The 25942-nt window shown below is 35.0% G+C and overlaps 1 protein-coding gene and 1 long non-coding RNA gene across 2 annotated transcripts; both read right to left on the reverse strand.

Moving 5' to 3' along the window:
* Positions 1–9651: 9651 nt before the first annotated feature.
* Positions 9652–13183, reverse strand: LOC145615654 (uncharacterized). The gene is made up of 4 exons (XR_014107310.1): positions 12856–13183; positions 11669–11785; positions 11263–11576; positions 9652–10984 (listed from the first exon to the last, which is right to left on the reverse strand). It is a non-coding gene; the product is annotated as an uncharacterized LOC145615654 (long non-coding RNA).
* Positions 13184–13313: 130 nt separating this feature from the next.
* Positions 13314–24152, reverse strand: LOC145624116 (ATP-dependent RNA helicase DEAH13-like). The gene is made up of 12 exons (XM_081677075.1): positions 23888–24152; positions 23293–23371; positions 23124–23189; positions 22979–23028; positions 22836–22896; positions 22030–22422; positions 20989–21234; positions 20670–20900; positions 18754–18870; positions 17144–18370; positions 13733–15292; positions 13314–13610 (listed from the first exon to the last, which is right to left on the reverse strand). Exons 2-11 carry the CDS (start codon positions 23368–23370, stop codon positions 13811–13813), a joined length of 3951 nt encoding a protein of 1316 aa, XP_081533201.1. The 5' UTR covers position 23371; positions 23888–24152; the 3' UTR covers positions 13314–13610; positions 13733–13810.
* Positions 24153–25942: the final 1790 nt, after the last annotated feature.

The following is a 25942-nucleotide window of genomic DNA, read 5'->3' on the forward strand; positions in this document are numbered from 1 at the left end:
CATCTCCTAAAACTGCGTGCCTAAAAGGTGTGTTGCAAGTAAAAGAAAACGGAGGAAGTATATAGATTAGATGGTGGAACCTTTTTTTACTTTTAAATAGTTTTTATTTGTTGATAATGAGTGTAAACTCAAACCCTTGTTTAACATGATATTCGATTTAAGCGCATTACATGAGCTCTAATAGGTCTGTCATGTGAAGGGAGGGGGTTGACAACTTGAAATGTATAAAACACATGTGAGTATCCCATGATTGAACGACAAGTTTGAGGTACATGTTGGTGAGAAATGATAATTGAAATGAGTTTAAATGCATCTGTGTCATATTTTGATGAATATGGAATCATAGTTCAAACCTCTTGTATTAGCACCCCTTGACGAAATGGTAGAATGGATCACAAACATCAACATTTTCTATCTTGTATAACGTTCAACGATGTGATGTTCCAAGGTGAGCACTTGGTAACTTTATTGGGAAAAAAATGTGAGCTTAATGTGTCTTATAATTGTACTCCCTCTAGATTATTAAAGTTAAAAAAAACTTCATATGAAATTCTTTTGGCATGAACCACCATTCTAAATGATTTGATGAAACAAGATTTTTAATTTGGTTCACTTTGTTGTACATGCTTATGATGAATAAAAATAAATAAATAAATAATGAGGGGATAATTTTAAAATTGTTAAATGTTTACCGATAGAAAGTCTTTAATCAGTGAAGGAGAAGGTGAAGGAGAAGGGGTAAAGAGGATGAGTGAAATTGTAGTATGTTATTATTATTGCCTCGTATGACATCCTACATATATAGCTAATACTTCTATACTAAGAGTACAATTCAATCATGCTCATATATTGCCATATAAGTTCACAAGGGTTGGACTTAAATGTGCATTGCAACATCAAATCAATGATTGGCATTCACATTGTCTTCTAATTTAACACTCCCCCTTGAATGCCCATACTTATACATAAAAAAATATTTGTTGCCTCATTAAAAACCTTGCTAGGTAAACCCCTTTTGGGATAAAAACCATAGCTAGGGAAAAAGAGTAAAACGATATAGTATTATATGCTTTGGTATACTGCCTCGTTAAAAACCTTGTCAGGAAAAACCCAGTGGGATAAAAACCTGATCGAAGGGAAAAGGAGTGCAGTATATATAATACTCCCCCTGATTTCAGCGTAGTTCACGGAGATGTCGCATCCCGATTTTGTGAACTAACTGCTCAAATTTCTTCGAAGGAAGTGATTTGGTGAACAGGTCGGCAAGATTGTCACAAGACTGAATTTGCTGGATATTTATTTCCTCGTCCTTTTGCAGATCATGTGTGAAGAGCATTTTTGGGGCAATATGTTTCGTTTTATCTCCCTTAATATATCCTTCAGTCACTTGAGCAATGCATGCTGTATTGTCCTCAAATATGATGGTTGGGTCTTCTGTTATTGCGTTCATTCCACACTCCTTTTGGATATTACCGATCATCGACCTCAGCCATACACATTCTCATCCTGCTTCATAGAGGGCTATCAATTCTGCATGATTTGAGGATGTCGCGGTCAATGTCTGCTTTGTTGATTACCATGATATTGCAATGCCGCCATAATTGAACACATATCCATTTTGTGACTTGGCATTTTGAGGATCCGATAAGTATCCAGCATCTGCGTACCCAATGAGAGCAGCATCTTGTTTTGGTTGATAATATAAACCAAGGTCTTGTGTCCCTCGTAGGTACCGGAGTAAGTGTCGAACTCCCTTCCAATGCCTATATGTTGGTGCATTGTTGTGCCTGGCTAGCAAGTTCACAGAGAAAGCTATGTCGGGTCTAGTATTGTTAGCTAAGTACATTAAGGATCCAATTGCACTTAAGTATGGTACTTCTGGACCCAGAATCTCTTCATTTTCTTCTCGGAGTGTGAATGGATCATTTTTCATATTCAAAGAACGAACAACCATTGGGAAGTTGGTTGGAGTTGCTTTGTCCATGAAGAATCTTTTCAAAACTCTTTCTGTATAGCATGATTGATGGACAAAAATACCATGACTCAAGTGCTCAATTTGCAGTCCAAGGCAAAATTTAGTTTTCCCAAGGTCTTTCATCTCAAATTCTTTCATCAAGTATTTTGCAGTTTTCTCGAGTTCATTTGGGGTTCCGATGATATTTAAATTATCAACATAAACTGCAATGATAGCGAATCTTGATTGTGATCGCTTTATGAAAACACAGGGACTAACTTGGTTGTTTTTGAATCCTTCTCTCATAAGGTATTCACTCAGACGGTTATACCACATCCTTCCAGATTGTTTTAATCCATAAAGTGACCTTTTTAGTTTTATGGAAAGCAATTGTTTAGGCTTGTGGTTTTCTGGTAGTTTTAGTCCTTCGGGGACTTTCATGTAAATGTCCGTATCGAGTGACCCATACAAATACGCAGTCACTACATCCATTAATCGCATTTGCAGTCCTTTTGTGACTGTCAAACTTACCAGAAATCTTAATGTGGTTGCATCAACCACTGGAGAATATGTTTCTTCATAATCAATCCCTGGAATCTGAGAAAATCCTTGGGCTACAAGTCTTGCCTTGTATCTAACTATTTCATTTTTCTCATTACGTTTTCTCACAAATACCCATTTGTATCCAACGGGTTTTACACCTGCTGGTGTAAGGGTTATATTTCCAAAAACTTCTCGTTTTTCAAGTGATTTTAACTCAGCCAGCATTGCCTCCTTCCACTTTGGCCAATCACTCCTACGTCGACATTCTTCTACCGTTCTTGGTTCAACATCATTTTCATCAGACACAATGTCGATTGCGATGGAATTTGCAAATGTTTCATCCACGATAACATCTTTCCTATTCCATTGAGTCTTGGTAGAGACATAGTTCATTGAAATATCATTGTTATCGATGTTTTGAACATCTTGTTCATTTCCCGTAGGGTTGTCTTCTTGTTCGTGCCTTATTGGATTATCATCATTTTCTTTACTTTGATCCACATTTGGTCTTTCTTGACCTTCTGACGGGGGAACATCATTATTAGTCTCATTTTCTATTCCATCCAATCTTTTCAATTTTCTTGGCTTAGAATCTTTTGAACCAAGTGGTCTACCACGCTTTCTGCGTGCTTGAGATTCACTTTCTATGGCCTTATTACCAGTTAGAATTTCGATACGTGCAAGGGCATTTTCTGCTGGTATATGTCATTTTGTCACCTTCTTTGTGTGTACAAATGCATCAGGCAATTGATTTGCAACACTTTGTAAATGAACAATTTTCTTGACTTCTTGTTCACACATATTTGTTCGTGGGTCTAACATCAACAGTTGTGTTGCATTCCAAATAATATCTATTTCTTTCTCACGTGGGTCCACTTTCTCTCCCCCTAAGGCTGGGAATACTGTTTCATTAAAGTGACAGTCCGCAAATCTAGCCGTAAATAAGTCACCAGTCAATGGTTCAAGATATTTAATTATAGAAGGGGATTCAAACCCGACATAAATTCCCAGTCTTCTTTGTGGACCCATTTTTGTTCGTTGGGGTGGAGCAATGGGAACATACAAAGATTTTTAGATGTGAGATACTTGGTTCTCGACCACAAACAAGTTGTAGTGGTGAGAATTTATGATAAGTTGTAGGTCTCAATCTAATTAGTGTTGCTGCATGTATTATAGCATGTCCCCAAGCATATGATGACAATTTTGACCTCATTAATAATGGCCTTGCAATCAATTGTAATCTCTTAATTAGTGATTCAGCTAGACCATTTTGTGTATGAACATGAGCTACTGGGTGTTCAACATCAATTCTAATTGACATACAATAATCATTAAATGTTTGGGATGTGAATTCCCCAGCATTGTCAAGCCTTATTTTATGTATTGTATGATCTGGGAACTGTGCTCTTAATTTGATAATTTGGGCAAGTAATTTTGCAAAGGCAACATTTCTACTTGAAAGTAGACTAACATGTGACCATCGTGTAGAAGCATCAATTAAGACCATGAAATATCGAAATGGTCCAAATGCTGGATTAATTGGCCCACATATATCTCCCTGAATTCTTTCCAAGAATTTTGGAGATTCAGTAGCAATTTTGTTCATAGATGGCCTTATTATTAATTTGCCAAGTGAACATGCAGAGCATGTTAATTCATCTGATCGAGGAATTTTGACATTTCTTATTGAATGTCCAACTAAATGTGCTATTATTCTTTGCATCATCCCAGTTGCTGGATGCCCCAAACGATCATGCCATAAAATAATCAAATTTTTGTCATCTAACTTCTGGTTAGATACCATATTAATTTCCACGGGTTGTATGTTTATACGATATAATCCCGAAGAGTATGCTGGCAATTTCTCATATATATGTTTCTTGCCATGTTTTTCTGCCGTGAGGCATATATACTCCCTTTGATCTGTCGTCATTGTTTCTAGATGATAGCCATTTTGGCGTACATCTTTAAAGCTTATGAGATTTCTTCGAGATTTACTCGAATATAAAGCATTATTTATTATTAATTTTGTTCCATTTGGAAGCATTATACAAGCCTTTCCAGATCCTTCAATTAATTTAGCTGACCCGGAAATGGTGTTTACATTTGCTTGAAACAACTTTAGTTGTGAAAAATATTTTCTATCCTTTAAGATAGTATGTGTTGTTCCACTGTCCAAAAGGCATTGATATTCGGAACTAACTTCAGGCAGATCCGTATCTTCATAAAATAAATTTGAGATTAGTTTAGAATAATATCATACAAACTTTTATTGATGATAGAGATTTAAAGTACATGACTAGAAATTTAAAATACGGGATGCTAAGAAAATACATTAAAACATAGCATATGTTACATTAGTAGATGGAAAACCTAAGCATTGTTGTTTTCTCCAAGAATGAAATCATTTCCAATTTCAACATTATCCATGAAATAATCAGACACATCAAGGCTGGGACAAGGAGCATTTTCCTCGTTAACATAATTTGCTTCTGCATTTTTCTCTATGCCTTTTACAGAAGCCTGGTAAAGGTCTACCAAATGTTTGGCCGTACGACAAGTACGTCCCCAATGTCCTGTCATGCCACATCTGTAACATGTGTCTTTTCCTTTCGAAGGATTTTGTTTGTGGCTTCCAGACGACTGTCCCTTCTGTTTTTCAAAATTTTTGAAATTACTGTTTCTTTGAAAATTGTTTCTACCACGACCACGGCCGCGTCCGCGATAATTTGCACGACCTCTTCCACGGCCATTGTAATTTCCATGTCCACCTCTTCGTGTAGCATTTGACTCGGGTGGATAAGAATTTGTTGAATTTGCTTCATGATGATTAGCCAAAGACCCAATTGGTCTCTGGTTATGATTTTTCAACAGAAGTTCACTATTTTGTTCCGCAACAAGCAATAAACTCATTAATTCATTGAACTTTTTAAAACCTCTTTCACAATACTGTTCTTGCAACAGTATGTTACTTGCATGAAAGGTAGTGAGTGTTTTTTCAATCATCTGTTCATCCATAACTGGATGATCACAGTATCTCAATATAGACACTATCTCATGTATGGTTGAATTATAATCAATTACAGATTTGAAATCCTGGAACCGTAAATTTGTCAAGTCAAATAATGCCTTAGGAAGGAGCACCCTTTTGTGGTGTCCAAATCTTTCATTAAGGCATGCAATCCCATAATTCTTTGGGATCTTCAACCATCATGTACTCAGTTTTAAGGCCTTCATGTAAATGATGCCTTAACAACACTAAGGCTTTTGCCTTATCTTGTTCAGTGATAGGTTTTACAACCGTCATTGCAGAAGAGGTAGCATCAGTTGTTTGACCAGAGGGACTTTTATTTTCTTTAATAGTGTGTTCCAAGCCTTGAGCTTTCAAATTCATCATTGCATCCACTTTCCATTCCAGAAATTTCTTTCCTAATAAATCTAAGATGCTAAACTGTCTTTTCATAAGGTCTCCCATTTTAGCTACAACAAATTACGTGATAATTAGTTTATAATGACAAATTATATGTACAACTCACATGTTTAGTTCTTCCATATTTATAATTAGGTCAATAAAACACGTGATTATTAAATTTAATAATAATAAACCATAAATAATGTAGTTTTTTCTCCCCCTTGGTTTATTATTGTGAGTAATTATATGATTAGGCAAAAATTAATCATGTTAATTGCAAAAAAAAACAGCAAAACGACAACAATAACAGTTGTAACAATAATTATAATGATAACGGTAATATTATACAATGATGATTAATAATAACAAACAAACATAATAAAACAAAAACAAGCTTTTAATATACTAAAACGACAAAATAAGTGAGTTTTACTTATACATAATGACAAAAATTAATATTGCTACTAATAAAATTACAAGCGCCGTAATTAGAAGGAAATATTGTTTTATCTTCATTAAATCTTCCTCAAAAGTGAAGTTGTGGGTGTTTTGGGTGTTTTGGTTGCCGTCGTCGGGGAACATATTGGAGAAGAAGGGGGTGATAAATTTTTTAGGTGATTTTTGGATAAAAAGTGGGAAGGGATAAGGGATTTGTGGTGAAATCGGGGAAAAATCCGCCTTTTATAGAGGTAGGTTTATCCGTTACTGTTCTATACAACTGTAAAAATATCATATAATAGTCTAATGTACTAGCATAAAATTATGGTATATATATATATATATATATATATATATATATATATATATATATATATATAATTGTAAAAGGTTATCACACTGGGAATGCAAACCATAGTGGTCCGAGAGCCCCAATATCTATAAAAGATCATGGGTTCGAAAACGGAAAGAAACACAAAAAGTATATGAAATTAAGAAAAATAATAAGTATAAAAGGCTGCATCTTTTTGTTAATCTAGTTAATAATATGCATGCAAAGTTTCTACTAGGCAATTACAATAACTAAAAAAATTTACGTAAAATGAGTATGTAATATCAACATGAATCAAACAAAAAAACATCTAACATGAATAAAACAAAAGATGATAGTAATGAATTCACAAGTAAGAGAACTTTCACCGTTGTTTTTGAGGTATATATATAATACAGTAAATGTTTGAGTTTCTGGTATAGAGGATCCCAAATATGGGCAACTATAGAGCATACTCCTCGAAACATTTAGAAGTAGATAGTATTATTTGTTATAAAATTTTATAAGTAGGTATAAATATACCTGACTGGAAACTGGTGCTGATAACGTGTTAAATGTTTACCGATAGAAAGTCTTTAATCAGTGAAAGGAGAAAGTGAAGGAGAAGGAGTAAAGAGGATGAGTGAAATTGTAGTATGTTATTATTATTGCCTCGTATGACATCCTATATATATAGCTAATACTTCTATACTAAGAGTACAATTCAATCATGCTCATATATTGCCATATAAGTTCACAAGGGTTGGACTTATATGTGCATTGCAACATCAAATCAATGATTGACATTCACATCGTCTTCTAACAAAAATTGCATTTTGTTGAAAATGTATTTTGTGGGTTACAGGCTAAAGTCGTATCACCCAATCAAAAGTAATTCTTAAATCCTCTAAATAATGCAGATAGGGAAGTATGGTCGAATCCACAGGGAAACAAGTCTTTCTATTCCTAATTAATCTAAGCGATAGGGTAGAGAAAATGAAGGAATAAAGGCCTAGGGCATAGTTTCACCAATAAATAACATTTCAGGGTAAAACATAATAATCAATCATCAATGCATCAATTAATCAGATCACAAAGTGCTTTCGCTACGTATTACGATCACAGAATTAATCTACCTATATTAAATCTCATCTCGACTTAACCATTTATAAATTAACCTGCCTATTGAAACTAAGCCTAAATACCAATTCTCATCTCTCGATCAATATTGCTAAACTCATACATAAAAGACCTGCGCAAATCTAGTTGCATAGCATTAAATCAATCAATAGGAAATTAATCTAGCATTGACAATCAACAATAATAAATTACCCCTTCATATTATTTATGGATCCCCATAAACCCTAGAAAGAAAACTCCTCGCGCATAATTAAATCTAAACTAATCAAAGCAATTAAACAAGACATGATGAATAAAGAAATAAAATTACTAAAATTAATAAAGAAGAAATCGTTACCAAAGTTAACGGAAATAATGGGTTGAATAAAAAACAAAGTGTAAAGTTTTAGAGAGAGAATAAAACTAAGTAGAGAGAGAAAATAAAAAAGAAGAGATACTAAACTTGCTTAACGAAAACGTATTTATATTAAGCAAGAAAATCCTAAACTTAAACAAACTAAACGACGCCTTAACCCTCTTCAGAGACACACGTCCGGTCGGGCGCCACACCGCCTGATCAAGCCCGCCTTTTCTTCTTTTCTTCTTCCGCCCCGCCTGGGCGCGCATTCGGGCGAGACCGTCAAGGCCACTTGGGCACATTCTAGGACTTTGATTGGGCTCCAATTCTTCGGCCCAATCCGGATTTCTTCTTCGTGTCTTGAATACTCGGTCCAAATGCCTTGGTATCTCATATGTCGAGACCTTAATCACCGGTTTGATTACTCTAACCGGCCTTGGGCTACGAGAAGTGGTCGTACTCCTCCAATGCTCGTAGTAGCTTCATAAAATCCTGGAAAAATGCTCCAAAAGTGCAAATCCCTACAAAAGTCAACCAAAACTACGAAAACACTAAAAAACACAAATTAGTAATAAAAGTGACACAAAAAAGCCAAAAACACTACCAATTATGACCAAGAAACGGGAGTAAAATACTACATAAAATAGAGATATCAGTTGGCCATCCTTAAGCTAAACATGATTCAAAATTGTAAGGTTGCAACATGGGGGATTATTTTCAAGTCCCAGGATATCAACTGTCACGAAATGAATTTTCTTTTGCAAATTCAAAACTAACCAAATGCCAGTGACTTGAACTCAAAATTTTGAGTCTCACGATGTAAAGTGCCATTAAAAGATTTTTCATTTGCAAATTAAAAACTAAACAAATGCCTATAACTTGAACACTGTTGTTGAGGAAATGAATTAGAATATTTGGATGATTTCAACAGTGTAATGTGAATAACTGAGTTTAATGAACTAATTGTTGGAAATAATGTGGATGACACAGTAATGCCTCCGTTTGTGGCTTTATAGAACATCGTCCTCCAGGTTGGCAACATGATATGTAACGAAACTCTACAAAATTAAATCCATCCCACAAATATATTCATCAATAACTTGCAAATTCCCCTAGTCCTTAGACGCTGTTTAGTTCATCTTATTTTTACTTATTTCAGAAAAAAAAAGTTCAAATCAGATCAGATAAAAAAAAAAAAGTTCTGATCAGATCATCGTTTTATGTGCAATTTTTTATCGCTAAATATCTTTAATTTCGTAATGACAAAATTATGAAAATTACATGTTAATGAAATACACATTATTACAAATCTAACAAGATCCCACTTGATATATTTTTTCTTTACAGATTATCGTACAATTAAGGTCAAAGTTTGGTAAAATCAGACAATCAGTTCAGATCACACCATTTCAGACCAGACCAGATAAGATAAATTCAGATAAGCAAATATAAGACAACTAAACAGGGCCTTAGTGTCCTTACCATATAAGGAATTATGTGAATAGTGATAGATTTTCTATGTGAACTCGCATATATTAGTGTTGAGCCTTGGACGTTTATTTTGTCATAAAAGATTAATGCGGTATGGAGAAAAGCAAAAAGAAATTGGTGCTTCAGAAGACAATTAGACTAAAATAATAAGTTCAAATCAGCAAAAATAAGGTGAACTAAACAAGACCTATTAATTCTAAAATACTCCATAAAATAAATTTAAATAAGCTGAAACAAGCATCTATATAATGGAAGAATTACAACTAGAAATGAAGGTTGTAGGTTGCAAATGGGTTTGCTAGATATACGAGTCAAACTACACACATTACAATACCTACTACGAAGGAGGAACCACGTACAAAATAATACTTTGCACCAAAAAAAACTAAGGTGTTGTTTGGTTGGCTTAATATCTTGTGGGCATTCAAAATTCCCATGAATTTCATTTTGGACTTCTTGTTTGGTTGACACAAAAAGTAAAAATGGGGGCAATGCCAATTCATGGGAATTTTGACTTCCCTTAAAACATGGGAATTAACTTACCCAACCCCCCTTTGGTAAGTTACAATTCCTATGGGAATTTACTTCCTCCATTTTTAACCAAACAAATTTACCAAACGACCCCTAAGTACAATATAATACTACGAAAGACAATGTGTGAATAATGTAAAGTTTCAAACACTACGATTTAAAAAAAAAAAAAAACAAAACAAAAAAAACCAGAGGAAGTATTACTAACTTCTGTACTCGTAATGAATAACATGTTAAATTGATTAGTTGGGCCTCCTTCCTCCAAACTATTACATTAGCTTCGAAAGACTGCATGGCAGCATGGGTATCAAACTATCAACAAAGAGAGCAATGTGATTTTCTTCTTGCTCAATTGAAAAGGTTTATCACTAGTGTCTTCATCATAGTATTCACATAATTAACTGCAACCTTGTGTAATTGTTTCCAAACTTTAGATCAATTATGTTTGGGAATCTATTCCAAAAAAAATAAAAAATAAAAAGTTTGGAAATTCTAGCTCTCCTTTGTTTAATGCAAAGATCAAGACAATTATTCCATAACATCGTTGAATTTTTTGGATATATATGGAACCGATGCATGGCCTAGGAGCACACACTCAGTCTCCATGGAGTCATGGTTATGGAGTCAAATCCTTGGAAAACAGTGTTTAGTTTCAATAGTATGCCCTCTCTGCCAAAAATGTCATGATCCCATGAGGAAATTTCCCCTATTAGCCCCAGAAACTAAAAATTGGGTAGATTGCCTACCTATGTGCTGATGTGAATCTTGGAGCTCCTTGTTCTTGCCTTCTTGGGATCCAGCTTTAGAGCAATCTCAAATTCCATAATCCTGCAAAAGCGCAATTTCATCATCTCATCAATCAGAATCCAAGCCAACCACACCTTTTGAACCATAAATTGTCACCCAAAACAGAGAAGTAATTGATCGAATCAAACCATAACTTATGAAGATACCAAAACTAACCAATGTGAAACATCAGTTTCACTCTTCCAATTATAATCATAAGTAAACGGAAGCACTGTATCTGATTAAAATGTAACAAGATTTTTAATACTTATTTGAAACATACAACGTTTAGTCTGTAACAGTGGTAGTGTGGTACATACAATGTTTTATTCTAACTGCAAAAGATCCAAGGCCAACCCGGCACAGCCTGGTAAGGCAGTAAGGTGCCTTTCATCCCTCAGGTTGTTGTTCAGGGCAGGCCAGGGCATATGGAGTGACAATCAACTTGTTCAGTATTTGACATATTTCATACCCAAACAGCTGCAGAAGCGAAGGAAATTACATTGCCTGAGTAGGTTAATGACTAATACATGAATGCAAGCCAACACTCAACTCGCTATACCAGCATGCTGCTCCTAGATAATGTCCCCTTCGCTTTGATGTCAAGAAACTTCTTTTCATTTTTGAGTGTTCCCTACAAGTTATGCAAATTCTATTAGCAAAAACAAAATAATGGTAAATTCAGCCAGACTAAATGATTTTTTAAATTGAGTAATACGAGCATACCTCTTTGTTTGCTTCAGAAACATAATAATTACACGCATGATCCAATCAGGAATAGATTGAATTGGAGTTCTCACAGGGAATAGAGCCATGACAGCTGCACGAATGCCCAGTTTTGCACTGAAGGAGAAAAGAGAGCAATTATATACAAAAGAAAGCCAATAACAGTACTTGTTAAACATTTAATTGAATTACACCAACGGCATGACAGCTCACAACTTCTCTTCCTTGAAAAGCATAAATTAGTCTACTACATAAGATAAAATGGAAAACTCAAACTATTCCGCAACATCCAGAAATTTAAAGTAGCCGAACAGTATTTTTTTTTTTTTTAAAAGACTTTTGAATTGAATCATATATTAAAAAATGATAAAGTATAAACATAACATATATGTTAAACTCATACCCACAATTGGTATAGTTTATTCACATGAAGAGCAACCGTATGTTTGAAGAATTGGAAGACCATACCACACACACACACACATAAATACACACAAAATACAAAAAAAAAAAAAAAAAAAGGGTTCAACTCAATGGATACACACATACACCACTTTCAACTCATATTTTCCGTGTGCAGCAGCAACATTTGACTGATGTATTGCGGGAGGGGTGGGCATATCTTTGATAGCTTTTGTCTGTTGTCTTTTTAGCTGCTTGTACCTATAAAAAGGGGTAGAAGGGCATGGCTTAGGTAGCTTGTTGGATGTATTAGAATCAAGAGATTAGTGATCTGAAGAAACTTTGAGAGAGTAGTGGCCTCAAGCCATTATTGTAAGAAAGTTTCCGCCTTTATTAATCAATCAGCCTCCTTCCCTCATTTAGATTTCTTTTGCTTTGTTTGCTATTGTCTTATTTCTTGTTAGCAGCAGTAGTTTTTTTTACATATATCTCAAAATTTTCACCCCAGGCACTCAATCTTAGCAGAGAACATATAACTTCATCCTTTCCTCCATTCACAACAATAACATATTGTCCCATTCATGGCATAGTTACTGATTTCCTCTCTAAGTTCACAGTTTAAATTGGTTATAGCTACTTACCTTCTTCTTACGGTTGTAGACCAATAACAACATTAAATTGATTCAAAACTCAAACAAGAAATATAGCAACATAAATGAATCTTGAATTCAAAAAAATATATTATATAACAGAAAATTTAAGATATGAATTTTCAAATAATTAACCTTCTTCTGCTTTCACCACCAGGTTTACCCTGCTTTGATGAAGGTACAGCCTTAGTATCTTTCTTCAGAGCCTGAAAATGAATCGATAAATACCTCAAAAACGTAAATCAAACTGAAAATCAAAGAGCAAATTACTGTAAATGGATGGGAGAGATGAACTGAGTACCACTGAGAGAGAAAATGTCCAGAAAGGTAGGATAGAAGAAGAAAATGGTAAAGCAGGAAAGGAGGAGACAGTGAAATACGAGTAGCTGGCAACCATAAGGTTAAGTACACTGTATGCCATTTCCCTGCAGACAACAAGAGGAGCGGGCAAAATGTTCCTTTTACTGTTCCTGAGAACAGTAGCAGAAGTTTGCGCTTTTCAAGGGTGTAGAATAATGTAAATAATTTTATCTGATTTTAAAAGTTTAGAAGTAAAAAATGCAGACATTGCATGAGATTGAAAAATAGTAATGTAAAATCAAATGCAAAATCATCAATAAAAGCTCAAACTAATGCTATATTTTGTTATCCAAATCAAGGACTCATGTCTGACAATAAATTACATTTCACAAAGCTCTAATAATTAGCATACTAGATAACCAAAAATGGCAGAACACATCCTGTAATAAGCTGCAAGCTAGCCATATGCAGAATTGATTCAACAACTTCTCAAGTAGTTGATTCCAGTTTGAAACGATCACTGAGCCACAGCTACGTTGTGTACTTGTGTTAGAAAAATCAGACAACTAGATTCCCTCTAAGTCATATACCTGTGCAGTTAAACTTCAAAGCCGTCAATTAAAATATTCAAATAAAAAACAAAATAATTTGATGAGACTGCAAACAAAAAGTAAGATCACCAAAGAAGAAGTGAAAAAGTTTCAGTATTTACCATGATTAAGTGAAATAGATAAATGATGCTGTGTATCCATGTGAAGAAAAGAAAAGGCATAATCTATAAATCTGAAAATCAATCTTTCACTCTGCATTTTCTTTTTTTAGCTCGGCCAGGAAAGTGATCTTGAGTTACAGAAAGAGCTTCTTGGAGCATCTTTTCCCATAAAATTTTAAACTGACTATGGAATTCCTTCTGAAACCAGTCCAGTATTTCTGAATACAACAGCTGAGGATCTTCATTCCATGCTGCTTTTAGCTTGGCACAGCTATCAATTGCTCTCAACCCAGTCAACTTGCTTATAAGATTGCCCACCCGTTTTTGACCCAATGCTTCTGGCTTCAAGATGTTGATTGGTTGGATTGCCATGTAACACTTGTAGGGTTTTAGGCATGGTAAGACTTGACCATCAAGCAAAGCATAAGCAAAGACAGTTATACGCTGTTGAGTATCTTTGATTGGCACCTTGTTTCGTGGGAGTTCCCATAAGTAAGGACCAAAATATGGGGTAACATAACAAAATACTTGATCATGGAGAGGATCATAAAAAGGTTTTGGATCTGCCAAAGGTGCTGAATATGTGCACAAGGAACCGGCATGTTTCACTAGCCACTCTGAATTCACACTTGTTGCTTCTTGAATGAATGGTCTTTTCGTACAAACAATATCTTTATACACCAAAAATTCTGGAGCTGCTTTAGAGACAGAAGAGGAGCGATAAAGAAACACTGTTTCTTTAACCAAGGGTGCCTGATACCGATTAGCATTGATTCTTCTATCTCCAGATGACAGTACACTGGCTCCTCTAATACGCTTGGCAACCCTATCTGCCCATCCAGCACATATAGCTTGGCATAAGATGTTCTCCTCATTTTCTGAGAGGGGAATCTTATCAGAAGAGACACTCCAATCATCTTCCACATCTTTAATGGTTCCATGAGGCCATGAGAAGTCTTGCTCCACATCACAATATCTCTGTTTGAAGACTAATTGTAATAGTTGCTTTCTCAGCTTGGACATTTCTACCATAGTTTTTAGGTGTAGTGTGTTTTCGGTGCAAAACTGAGATGGATCCTTAGATTGCTCAAAACACTGCAATGCATAAGCTACAGTTAAAGCATCACTCTTAAGGTTAGAGAATTTTGCACGAGAAAGCTTAATGGTTTTTTTCATTTGTTTCCGTGATAGCTTGGTATCCTGCTCTCCATTTTTCTGGCTGACAGAACCAGAACCATCTTCCATCTCCGTTCCCTCAGAATTTTTTTGATTTCCATCAAACTGAAAAGGAAAAGGATTTGGCGAGCTCATGGCAGCAGCTACAGCCACTGCATAACTTAGAACTAGATTTGGCCGTACACCACTTTTCTCCTTTTTTGTGATCTGTATTGCAAGGAGGAGCAACCTCGCATGCCGTGGGCTCAAGGGAAAATGAGCCATTGTCTTGCCCAAAGGTGTCAAGCGTCCATCACTATCAAGTGCTTCAAGAGCCTTTAAGCATTTCTCTGCTTTCACTAATGCAGCGGCATCAGGAGAGGTTGGGAACGGAAAATTGACAACCTGAAACATACAGAAATATAAAGATGTAGAACATTAGCAAAGCTGTTGAGTAGAATGCCAAAGATACAATCAGCAGAATAAACACGGTAACATACTAGATAACTAGCATAAACCTATTCAATTAGCATTAACCTATCCAACTAGCATAAACCTATCAGCTAAATATTAATGTAGTTCCATGTAACAGACTGAGGATAATAAATTCTAGCAATAAATTTTACTTAACTATAGAAGTCAATTTTTCATAGTTCCCAAGAATCATACACCCAGGGTTAACATAGCTGTCATTTTGGAAAATTCCATGGCATGTACTATAGAGTTACCAAATATAGTCCCAGGAAGACAAATCAATACCGATAATTATGGAAACACATACTGCTATTTACCCAAATAGCAGCAACGGTTCACATCATAAAAGGAAAGGAATTTAAATTCACTCAAACACCAAAAAAAAAAAAAAGTTATTTCATACGAAGTACTTATTTCCAGCCTCTTTTCTCTTTTTCACAATTCACTCGTCCATTCCCAAACTAAAGCTCAAACTCAGCACCAAAGCAGATCCACAAAATCAAACACCAAAAAAAAATTTGTTATTTCGTACGAAGTACTTTTTTTTCAGCCTCCTCTTTTCTCTTTTCCACAATTCACTCATCCATTCCCAAACTATACCTCAAACTCAGCACCAAAGTAAATCCACAAAAATTCAGCTAATAAAATAAATCAATAGACCAAGTTTTTAAAATTATCACAGATAGTACATACTTACAAAATTTTCAACCCATTAAACACAAAGTTTCACCCCTTAAAACTTATAATCCAAACAACATTTTCCAATACTATATATAATATATTATGTTGGTCAGGAAATTGCAGCCTTAGTTGAAAGCATTACTAGTTTATGACGGATTAGGTAAGGAGATAAGAGAAAAACAAAGAGGAGATTAATGAGAGAACATTCATGTAGGTTTGGTTTTAGATGTAGAAGTCAGTTGGTCATCTTGTTGATAAATTAACAAAGATTTAGAATTACTGTTCTGTATGATGGATCAAAAGAAATGTTCAAAATTCAGGATAGGGAGAAGAGGGTAAGAGGAAAGTGGAGTAAATAAAGTTGCATAATAAATGTTAAATATGGGATGTAACTTTTATTTTGTAGTGGAAAATAATTATTGCAGAGTAAAACAGACAATAACTTTTTAGGTTCTGAAACTTTAGCCGAAAAAAATGAGGTCAATAACCCTAAGCTTGGTGAAAATTTAAGTTAATAAAGTGCCCTTAACCCCCTCTTCATTTACTCCCTGTTCTTTACTAATCTTTCTATACCCCTTCTGAATTTGTCTTCTTTATCCTCTTACTTGAATACATGATCACGTTTTTTTTTTTTACCCCCATTTTTTCAATCAAATATTCTCTTTTCCATTCATCCCCCCCCCCCCCAAAAAAAAAAAAAAAAAAAAAAAAAAAAAAAAAAAAAAATCCATTCAAAGTTTCAAATTGGCCAACTATGAATCTATTTGGCTCTTCCTATCCTCCATATTTTTCCCGCACAATCCGAGTGAGAGGATTCAATAGTGGAAGAAAGAACTGTTATAAGAGTTTCAGGCGCACTATGGGGACAAACTAAAGTCTGTACATCTTCAAATGAAAGAATGATAACTCACATATGGCGTTCAATCTACCATCTTTATCCAACTTAATCTTAATCCATATAGTAGGCATTTTACTACTCCAAAAATAAGATAATATATGATGACTAATTGGCCTACTACACAAAATTTTCAAATCAGAATTATCATCAAAAGTAAACTTGTACTTATTAGTTATTATATAATGGATGCAGAGAAAACTCACCTTGGTAATTTTCATGGATTTCAGACGGAGAACAATATCATCAACAGGAACTTTCAAAATTTCAGGACATGAGAATTCTGGGAATTCATTACACATGGCAGCAGAAGAATAGAGGCGATAACAGCGACCAGGTCCTGTTCTTCCCGCTCTTCCAGCACGTTGTTTGGCTGAAGCCTGACTTATCCACTGTATTTTATATGATTCCATTTCATTCACGGGGTTATATTCCTTCACTTTTTCCCTTCCAGTGTCAATCACATATCTTATTCCTGGAATTGTCAAAGAGGTCTCAGCTACATTGGTGGCAACAACTACTAGACGCTCACCTTCTTTGACCTTTTCAAACACACGAAGCTGAGAAGCTGCTGGAAGCATAGCATAAAGAGGCAAAACATGTAATGGCCCAATTGGACCATTTTTCTTTCCGTTTTTCTTAGTTGAGCTGAAAGACTGGTTTGAACAAACATCTTGAGTTGTAACATTTAGTTCTGTCTTGTTACTTGATGTTTTAACACTCTGATCTGCCAAAGCTTCAAAAGAAGCCTTTAAAGAATCAAGGTTTACATCTGTGAAATCCACAATGCTATCATCTAATTCAGAAGTCTTCTGGTCTTCAAGATTTTCATCATCACTTTCAAATCCCGACTCACTATCAGACCCCGAACTGCAGGAAGAATATGTGTTACTGTTGTCTGATTCATCATGTCTCTCATCATAACAACTAAACCTGTCTGTTTGTTGTTCAACAGAGCTTGCATCAAAATTAAAGGCTTCATCAATCTCTTTTAAAGTACACCCATCAATTTGGCCCATCCTATCCATTGTAATTGTCTTGGTCTCTGTATTAACTACATTCCTTCTGGTTTCAAATTGCTTTGATGCTTGACGAAGCATACGACACAAATCCTCCACTTCCCTTTGGCCAGTAACAAACACCAGTATGCCACCAGAAGCCAACCCCCTCTTGTGAATTTTTAAGACCTTCCTATAGGCTTCACCAATATAGTCTGTAAGCTCTGTTTTCTTTGAGAAGTGTGTTGTTACAGTAAACTCTCTCCCTGATACATGTATAACAGGTGTGGATTTAGGGAATATCCGGCCTCCTGAAGTGAAATCCTCAACCCTCATGGTAGCACTCATCAATATAAGTTTCAAAGGGAAAACTCTGTCTTTAGTCTCAACTTTTTTCCCTCCATCAAGCACCTTCTGCTGCATTTCAAATATTTCCTGTAGCAATATGATAAGTACTATGAGATTGAGCAAGAGAAAAACTAAATAAATTAATAAATTTTAAATGAGGCTTTTGCCCACAATGAGTTTTATGATGTGAATGTATATAGACCAATTAATCGATTGAAGGACTCATGCATACAGTGTGTGCACAAGGTATAAGGCTATCTATATAGACTAACTCTTGCAATTAGAAGAGCCATGCCATGGCATACTCTCCCCATAAGCGTGCACAGAGTAGGCCACTTGGAGAAAGAGGTGAAGAAAATCATTGATAACAGCTTATGTACAGAAACGAGCATCAATGAAAATTTACAACAGGGACTTCAATTCTGATTTTCAATGCTCTTGTAAATCAAGTACTTCAATAAAAAAATCACCTGGCGCTGCTTAACGACACGCGAAAGCATCCCAATGAGAATGTCTGTGTTTAAGCTCCTTTCATGAGCCTCATCCAAGATAATGACAGAGTAACGCTTCAACAAGAAATCACCCATCTGTATCATCAAATGATAGAAAGTTAAACAACGTAATACCAGAAATCTTGTAACTGCCCAAAGGAATTTATGCATTAAAAAAAAAAAATTTAATTAAAAATAAAATTTTTGATTATCATATAACCAGACTTTAAATTTTAGGGTATGGCTTATTTTAAGAATTAAAGCAGTTCTCAATTATTTCAGGTAATTAGTCAAACTGGTACGGCAAAGTGGCTTAGGTCTTGTTTGGTTCACCTTATTTTTGTTTATCTGAACTTATCTCATCTCATCTGATCTAGTCTGGTATGGTCTAATCTGAGTGTCAGATTTGACCAAACTTTGACCTTAAATATATGATAATCTATACGGAAAAAATATATCAAGTGAGGTTTTGTTAGATTCGTAATAATGTGTATTTTATTAATATATGATTTCATAATTTTTTTCATTACGAAATTAAAGATATTTAGCGATTACTGCACATAAAACGATGATCTGATCTGAACTTATTTTTTCTGAAATAAGTAAAAATAAGGTGAACTGAACAAGGCCTTAGTTACAATAAATTTGCTCTTCCTCAAATATGGTCATAAATTGAGTTTTGCATGGGAAATGCATGGAAGTTTACATAAAGGCCCCGTTTGGTTTAATATAAAACATTTTCAATGGAAAATTAGTTTTCATGGAAAACCTATTTTTAAGGAAAAACACAATTGCAAATTAATTTTCCTTTGTTTGGTTGCATACAAGAAAAGTTCAAGAAAAATAAAAAAATAGGAGTGGAAATGTAAGGATAAATGAGAGGGAAGTAAAAAAAAAGAGGTAAGGAGGAGAGAGAGGAAAACGTGGTTTCCCTTGTTTTGGGAAGGAAAATTTTTTCCATCATTAAGGATGGAATTTTCTACCCTTGGAAAAATTGTTTTCCATCCCTTAACAAACCAAACAAAGGAAAATGGTAAAAAAAAGGAAAAATCATTTTCCATGAAAACCTTTTACATCAAACCAAACAGGGCCAAAATGGAAGCATCAAGATACTTGGATTAATTAGCTATCACTTTATTCGTGTGTAATACATTTGAACAGGATCAGACGATCAGTGCTCAAAAAAGTGTTTTTCGTTTTGGGAGCAGTGACTGGCAATATTTTGTGCGAAATCATCCACAAAGAGCTTCCTAAATCCTAGTTATTTTAAATTACATATTTTTTGTGCAATTTATTCACTAATATTCCATCCTTCAAAACAGATGAAGCATAAATTAACAAAACAATCACTCTATCCAAGATAAAAAGAGCAGTTTCCATTACCATATGTCCTAGAATGATTGAAACACTCCCGTAAATGGAAAGGGCCTAATAATTATCAATCAACTCTTACCTCTCCTTATAGCCCATTTTTTCTTTCTTATATAGTTCTCCATCAAAACAAAAGTAACAATACTCCACCACCTCCCATCTACTTTAACAAGAAAAGACACAAGAATTGTTTTAAAGGCTAGCTCTTATTAATTATTGAATATATGTTCCATATCTTGTCTCCGTGACTCAGGCTACTTCCTCCATACCCAAGAGCTGTCTTTTCATTTTGGTTTGTCCCATTGTGTTGTATGGTGATTAAGTAAACATTTGCCAATCAATTTTCTAGTTTCCCACTGTACTAGAATGCTACCGGTTCATGTCCACTTACGTACTGTAGTTAATATCTGAATGTAGACATGAATAACACACACACAGGGAGAAAAAAAAAAAAAAGGCCATGTAATATATGATGAATTTATTATTGTTGTTATAAAGCACAGGTAAGTAGGAAAACTAAAAACCTGCAGCTCTCGAAGTAGGATTCCGTCAGTCATATATTTGATGGAGCAGTTATCTCCATACCCTTTTTCATGCTTGACTTGAAAACCAACTTCTTTACCAAAAGTAAGTCCAAGCTCATATGCTACTCGTCTAGCTGTAGAAAGCACAGCGACACGGCGAGGCTGGGTTACACCAATAACACCACCTTTTATGGAACATTCTCCTGAACCATAGCCAGCTTCATAGAGGAACTGCCAAATTGCAATTTAAATTAGGGGATAAGATTAGATATAGCAAAGAAATGTGCAATAAATGCTAGATACCCTTTCTCCATCTCACCTGTGGAAGTTGTGTGGTTTTGCCACACCCAGTTTCTCCACTGATAATCACACTACTATGACTATTTATAGTTTCCATTATCTCTTGCTCCATCATAATGATCGGGAGATCCATTCTCGCATTTTCCACATCAATTGGCCGCGACACATGTACCACGGTAGGGGCAATTCGAGGTCCTGGAATGAGATTGCCTACTACGCATCTTGTTCCATACGAAGCAACTTGAGGCTCATCACTGAATTCACTCTGAAGCATCAACACAATTTTATTTGTCACGATAAATGCTGGAATAATTATAGAAAAGTGTTTTTTGTAAAGAGGGCAAACAACTTCACTGTATGGAAATAAGGCTTCTTGGACTGTTTACATATCTTGCTTGTAAAATAAAAAATATATATTTAAAAAAAAAAAAAAAAAAAAGCCCACCATTGGCAATGAGTATAAAGATCCTTAAACTCAACATGATATCCAAGTGGAAAGCACGATATCAAACAGTCTATATTCTATATTTCTATACAGTACTAAGACCTGTTCCGTTCTTCTATTATCATATTCAATTTTAATGGCTTGTCATTTGTTGAGCCATCTAATCTTAGAAAAAGAGATGCATGATGGAGTTTAAAATCTAAATTCAAACAGAGCGAATTTAAATATCATGTGTGTTTAAGCTCAGATCTCCTAACATGCAACTGCTCAGCACAGATAAACACATATATGTAACTAAAGCCTCAAACTCCTTTGCTTTGCTGGAATCCCAAAATACGGCAAGAACTTGAGTATAAACATGCAATTATACCACTCTAGTACTCAATATGACACATCAATTCTAGTAGATTAGAGGGAAAAAAAAACAGATACAAATCACATAAAGATGCTTATACAAATGCTCATTTCTCCAAACTAGCAGAAATGGTGTCAAATGTGAACCACCCCACCTTCTTCTTGAAAACACTGTTATACAGTACATCACAAATATTCTGTGAAAGGGAAAACAATCAGAGTAATTGACAGGCATCCATATAAGTCAGCTGATATACATACCGTTGTAGCAACAGATTTCTTGCCACAATCAGAAGACTGAGAGAGTGATGAATTCCTGGCATCTAGATCCATGACTTTGCAACTATCTTCATTAGCTACCTGAACCAATTCTTTAGGCTCGTTTCCTCCAAGATCACCAACAATATGTTGCTCACCTGCCCCTTGAGAAGAAACAGAGCAAGTAGAACCATTTGTCTGTGCTCTTTCAATAAGCACTGGTTTGTAGGTGACATTCTTATCAGCATCTTCCAACGGAAAGCTTTGAGAATCATCAGGTTCATTATCACATGACTCAACTTTCTTTCTCTTGGTCCCCGTATCACTCACTGGTAAATCTAAACCAGCCTTAGAAAATTGCATTTCCCTCCTACGCTTCTCCTTCTTTGTCTCCGCCTATCAAGCAATAAGACCAAATCAAGACCCTTGAACAATTGTAATTGTAAGTTATAACATGTTCATCCTATAAAAATTTTACACGATCAAAGAATTATTTAAGATGTTCCAATTCCCATTTTGTACATTCCAAAAATACTCATTTTGCTAATCACTACATATTCAAGCAATATTATACATTGGTTTACACATGGTTTCTAATCATCACGGTCTATTCCTTTCAATAAACTCATATATTAATGTGATGAGAACAATTTGATGCAAACAAAATCAATTTCATTATGGTATGCAAAATTACTTTAATTTCAAAAAATTAAGAATAGAAATCATACAAAGTGGAGCTATGAAACGTCAAAACGAATAGATTAAAGATATGGCAGGTAGTATTATAATTCAATTCAAATAAAACTCACCTGACCAATGTTCTCTGACGAACGGAGAAGCAAATATGCATTGTCACTTATGGTATACTTCCTGAAATTATAAAAATCAAAAGTTAACATGAAAAAGTAACAACCCAATAAAATCTCATTCATCTTACAAAGTATATACATACTCTAAGTTTTCCCGGCTTTTCGACAGCAATAATTCCTGTTCTTTCTCTTCCTACATAATCACACCCAAACCCCAATCATAATTAAAATCTATAAGAAAAAAAAAAAAAAAAAACCAATATTATGTCATTAAAATTTAAAATTTACCTCTAATTTCCTCAATTTCCTTTTCTGGGAATTGCTCAATTTTTTATTTTGACAGCTTAAAATCGGCTAAAACATCCAAAAAAAACAGAAATATCAACAAATTGATTTTAAACTCAGTTATGTAGTGAATAGATTAGCATTTTGCAAACTATTGAATAGAAAATAATACCTTTGATTTCGATTTTGACTTTCGATTTTTAGTCTTAGCAGGCAAAATTAGAGCATTGCTATCTCCAGAAGAATCCATTCTATCATCAGTGACGAACCCATGAGTCACCCAGTAAAAGTACAAAATTTTCAGTAATCTAAGATGAAAAAGATTAAATACGATAGGTTTATCATCATTTCCAATAAAAAAAAAAAATTGTTAAAGATAAGTCCATTAGCATTCAAAATTAGTCATTGCCATTCACCAAAGCCGACTAGCTTTGCCAAGATGGACTTTATCCTTTTTATCATAACAAAAATAATAATTTTAGAAGATAACTGGAAATTTTAGTAGGAAAAAATTGAAAGGATTAAGCTAAGAATTAGCAAAAAATTCATCAATTGAACACGTTCATAGAAATTCAGCAATTCAATAGAAGAAATTAACACAATCAAATAGCAATTAAATCTGAAACAAATCAAAGTATCAAACAATAACCAACACTACCAAACACAACGATGAACAACCAAATTGCATATAATGCAAATGACTAATATAATAAATAATCAAAATAAATACTAAATAACAAATTTATTCATAATTTAAAGTTTAATACCTTGCTCAATTGCTCTGATTTACGGCTTTAAGCCTTCAATTAATAGTCATAGATTCTGGTCACTCCGGTGCTCGTCTGGTCGGTGGTAAAAGGCAGGGGAGAGTGACGAATGGTGGTCACAGATGGTGCGCTGGTAGTCCGCGGTCGCCGTAGATGGTGGTTGGTGCCTACTGCGGTGCGCCGGTACTAGTACGGTGGCCTGGTGGCTCTTCCCGCGTCGGCAATCCGAATGTAAGCGTTAGGGTTGCGTTCTTCACTGCTTGTGTCGTTTCAGTTTGGTTTCTTTGCTTCAATTCATGGGTTTTGCGTTTTTTTTCGTGAAAAGCTAAATGTCGCCCTCGAATCTCTAACTAACGCTCGCAAAATAAACTAAAATTACAAATTTACCCTTTTTTTATCAAAAAAATTACCCCCTCAATTTACCCCCTCTTCATACTACTATACCCACCACCACCACCACCACCACCTCCTCCTCTTTTAACCACCAACTCCTTACCTCCGGTTTTATGATCTACACAGCCGCCGTAATGACAAGTAAGGACAAAGGAAAGTCGGTCGCCGACGGAGAAAATGTTTTTTTTTTATTTTTTATTTTTAATTTGCGGCAAACACCTAGATTTTTCGTACGTCTTAGGCTCAAACGCCTAGTTTTTGTGAACAACCGTGTGGTTGTATGAAAAATCTGGGCGTTTGAGGTGAAACGCCTAGTTTTTTAGAATACCCTAGGCTGAAACGCCTAGTTTTTTCGAAACATCCTAGGCTATTCGAAAAAACTAGGCATTTCAGCCTAGGTATTCTAAAAAACTAGGCGTTTCAACCTAGGGTATTCTAAAAAATTAGGCGTTTCAGCCTAGGGTATTCTAAAAAACTAGGCGTTTCCTGGGTTTTGAATCTTTTTAAAAAATTTATCGCAACGTACCGATTTCATACGGTTTGACGAGCCTTCTACAAGCGTCTAAGGTTGTGTTTCTTGTATTTCGTCATTGTCCATAAGATCTAACGAAATTGATTTTGCAAAATTTTAAAAATTTGTTTGATTTTGAAACTCACGGTGGTTTGGGTGTTGTTCGATGAGCGTTGGTGGCCGTTGACGACTAGAGAGAATGGTAAAAAATTTTGTGTATAGTAAAAGTGTGAAATTGAGGTAAAATTAATTATTTTTTATAATCATTATTATAAGGATAAATACGTAATTTTATTTTATTTTGCGGGCGTTAGTTAGATATTTGAGGGCGATATTTAACAACCCCTTTTTTTTCTCTTTTTTTATTTTTTTTTATTTTTTTAATAAACTTTTTTTTTTCCCCTACTGAGTCACGTGAATGTAGGCACAAATGTAGATTCGCCAATGACAACACCACTTAGCTTTCGTTAATGGATATCAGCTGCTAAAGGATATTGTTGATAAAATATCGTGAGGTAGAGGGCACAACTTATAACTTTGAAAAAGTATGAAAATAGTATAGTGCACCCGGGTGCACCATGCGCATGGTGCACCTGGAAAGAACATTAGACATATTTTAAAGAACATGGGCAAAAAAAAAGAACATGCTAGTGTTAGAAAAAGAACATACCTATGTTTGACAAAAGAACATGTTTGTGTTTGACAAGAACATGACAATACAAAGAACACAAAGTCTTTACAAAAAGAACAAATTATTTTTCATGGTTATTTAGGTGTTGAACGTGTTTGAAAAAGAACATTATATTTGACAAAAAAGAACATGTTCGTGTTTGACAAAGATGTAGGTGATCATTGGGTGGGCCGGGCCAAGGTTAAAAAATCAGCTCACTTCTCGGGTCGGGCCGAAGTTTTTGTGCCCAAAATTGTCCGGCCGTGCGGGCTTTTCGGGTCGAGTAAAAAAATCAACTAAAATGCATAAAACGCATTCCCAAACCCGCCCAAAAAATTAAATTTAAGGGCCGGGTCCAACCCGATTTTGGGGGCGAAAAAAATTCTGCCCAAAACCCGTGCAAAATCGGGTCGGGCTGTTCTAACTTTGATCACCTCTAGCCAAAGAACATAAAGTCTTTACAAAAAGAACATGATAATAC

Source organism: Chenopodium album, chromosome 3, assembly GCF_948465745.1.
Source record: "Chenopodium album chromosome 3, dcCheAlbu1.1, whole genome shotgun sequence".
Taxonomy (NCBI): domain Eukaryota; kingdom Viridiplantae; phylum Streptophyta; class Magnoliopsida; order Caryophyllales; family Amaranthaceae; genus Chenopodium; species Chenopodium album.